A 3,226-nucleotide genomic window follows, 5' to 3' on the forward strand; every position below is an offset into this window, starting at 1 on the left:
TTAGAATGCCTGATGACAAACGTTGGGATAATATGTTGAAAACATACTGAACATGTACTCCTCAAGGCAGCCTGGACTCAAGAAAGGCTGTGAAATGTTTCACATAAAGGGTGAAAAGGCCTGGATGCCAAGAGTTTTGATAGAACTGCATGAAAGTTCCATCAGTGGAAGAAACCTGATTAATCCTTAAGGTTTACTTCATACAGAAAAATGTCTTCCCCAAAGAATTTGTGTATTGTTTCCTTTTTCAAAAATCAGATTCTGAAAAAGCATGCAATTTAAGTAGTTGTAATAATAATAGAGGATTCCGTATCATTTTTCAATAGAGCCTAGAGAAAGGGGCTGATTTACTCATAAGTACAAAGGGGCTCAAAGTGGGAAAAGACAAGGATATAATGATTGTGATTTTCATCAGCCACCAGTTTTGACCAGACAATAGAGCACTGCAGCCATGTGAGATGGTAGAGAGGGTATAAAAAGCCAGAAAGGTGAACACTCGGACAAGGATGTTCTTGGTGGCTGTAGACTCTGTGGAGTTACTGTGGAAAGCACAAGGACTTCGAATGTGTTGAATTCGCTGTTTGTGCCTATACAAAATGACAATCATTGAACTGCTGGACCAGGTGATGAGGACAGAATATATAAGTTCAGGAAATACAGAAAAAGCTATATATAAGGAGACTGTGATTTTGTCATGACCTGCATCAGTATAGCTTTCAAAATCTATCTCTTTTGTTATGTTTTTCATTCTTAGTTTTATGGACATGTACAAAGGGAAAAGAACATTTACCATGATGTACAAGACCCACGAGAGAAAAATGTAGACACCAATGTCCTTAGGACATTTGGCTCTAGGATTCTTCCAACAGGAGTTTCTAGGGCTGATGAGGCTGGCCTGGAAGACACTCAAGAGACAGAATGTGGCAACGGACATGCTCCTGAAAACTCTTAGCACATATACAAAAAGTTGGTAACTCCAATCATTGAAGAAACGTTTCAACCCAAAAGCTGTCATTGTGTTGCCCATTCCTTTAGAGAGAATGATCAAGAAGTTAACTGTGATCAGATGCATGAGAATTAAATCCAAGGGCTTTACCGTGTGTTTCTTGAAATAAATAACTAGGTAGTAGGAAAGAAAAGAAACATTTCCCAGAATTCCAACTGTATTCTCTATCAAAAATATTATGCCTATTCCCAAATTCCTGGGGTCCATTTTGTTACTGAGCAAAATTCACTTCAAATTATGCAAGCAGTTCTTCTCAGAGAAAAAAAAATTGTACTTTTTATATCTAAGATGGTCCTGTGTGCCTGATGTCACAAATGCAAAAGAATCATATTAAAGACTGAAAACCCAAGGTGTTCTGTACAACACGATCTTGTCCACACCACCTCTCACAGTTATTTTTACACCAATTACAGCAGTCAGTAAGAACTGCTGATGGCTTCAAATGCACATATTTGTAGGGCAAATTTCCATTATGTTCCTCAAAAAAGTCTACACTAAGAATAGGGCAAAGTTGTCCTGATAGAAGCAATGACCAGTGAGTTAAAACTAAAAGAACGCTCAATTTTACAAGTCCACCCATATTGAAGAAAAGGTTTTTTTCTTGTCCTCTTCTCCAAGGAAGAAATCCATTGTTAATGCATTTTCCATATTATTATTAACATTAAAATCGAAATATTACAACAGGAAAGAGAATACCTTTCTATTCTTTGATAATTAGGTTTATTATGTAGTACTAAACATTAGATGAAAGTGATTAATTAGATAATGTGATATTTAAGAGATAACTCCTAAATTCTACCCCTTACACATATACATGGAACAAGGGTGGTGCAGAGTTAAGATGTGGAGAGAGGAGAGACACATTCTACAAAAAGAATTGCTATCTAACACAATGGAGAGAAAACATGTGAATGATTCTAACACAAATTAGTGAGAAGGGGGCAATATTATATAAATGATATATAGGGAAAGAATGCCCAGTGTTCCTATCTGATCTATTATCTGATGCATCAATCAGCAGTAGAAAGGTGAAACACAAGTCATAGGAAACACAAGTCATAGGAAACATAGCTCTTGGTAAGCATGCAGATAAAACAAGAATTCTGGCTATGGTGATCACATTGCTTCACACAATTTCCCAAATGAGAGCCTGAGAATATGCAAAACAGATGTATACCTTTATGTAAAAAACTTAGCTTTTAGAGACTAAATGAGCCTTCATAGATAATGCTCAGAATCTACTTCTAATGATTGACTTGAAGGCAAATAAATACAAACCTGTACTTTAGCAGAACAGCAATTGACTGATGTTTATGCAATGCCATCCTATACAACAATGCAAATCAATCAGAAATGCATTGACAACACTCACATGCACTGAAATAAACTTTGAAAAGACATCTTGGGCTAAAATTCAAATTATGCAAAGCCCGATACATGGAAGCAGTGTTCTAGTCTTTCAATGTTTAACAGAGACATGAACCAACCTCTAATAATTTCCACTCCTGCCCATAACCCAATAGAGCTCTAGTTTTGATGTGATGACTGAAATCAAAAGGAAGCTAGTTAATGAAATCTTTTTTCCATTGGTTGCATGTGTCTTCAGATAGGCTCTTCTTCAGGAATGTAGGCTGGCCTGGAATGTACAATAATCTTCCCACCTCACTCCATGGATTCCCGGCATTGACACCAAGCCAATGTTCAGTTACCTGATCTATGTGTGACATAATGAGGTGACTGTCGTTTATGATCTGTGTAGATATAAACAAATACACAAATTCAATGAATTATCTGTTTTAACACAAGAGAAGCCAAAATCTCGAAGATACCTTGAAGGCAATGTACAGCAGTGGAATGCACTCTTGGTTGGAGAATCTTCCATAAGGACCAGAACCCCCAGTCACTGAAGAGAAAGAAGGAATGATACAAAGAAAAGAGAACATATCCAGGATTTCATCTTCACCATATGATCAGGAGTGACCAATGGAGACAGTTAAGCTGTTACAGTTCTTGCCTTAGGAGAATGAGCACTCAACTTCAATCTCTAAATTTCATATAAAAATCTGGAGTTGGGAGCTCATAGTTACAATTCAAACAGTAGGGAATGTATCAGTTAGATTTCTGTGTCAGGCTGACAAGAAAGCATAGTGTTCCCAGAGAATTTCATATGACTGGGAGGGTCTGTCTCAAAAAGAACAAGATAAAAAAGTCTGAGGAACT

At 37.0% G+C, this 3,226-nt stretch overlaps 1 protein-coding gene across 1 annotated transcript; it reads right to left on the bottom strand.

Moving 5' to 3' along the window:
* Nucleotides 1-319: 319 nt before the first annotated feature.
* On the bottom strand, nt 320-1,234 carry LOC131904035 (vomeronasal type-1 receptor 4-like). Its single transcript, XM_059254951.1, has one exon. It carries the CDS (start codon nt 1,211-1,213, stop codon nt 320-322), a length of 894 nt encoding a protein of 297 aa, XP_059110934.1. The 5' UTR covers nt 1,214-1,234.
* Between the last annotated feature and the right edge of the window lie 1,992 nt (nt 1,235-3,226).

The sequence above is a fragment of the Peromyscus eremicus genome, chromosome 1, assembly GCF_949786415.1.
Source record: "Peromyscus eremicus chromosome 1, PerEre_H2_v1, whole genome shotgun sequence".
NCBI lineage: Eukaryota > Metazoa > Chordata > Mammalia > Rodentia > Cricetidae > Peromyscus > Peromyscus eremicus.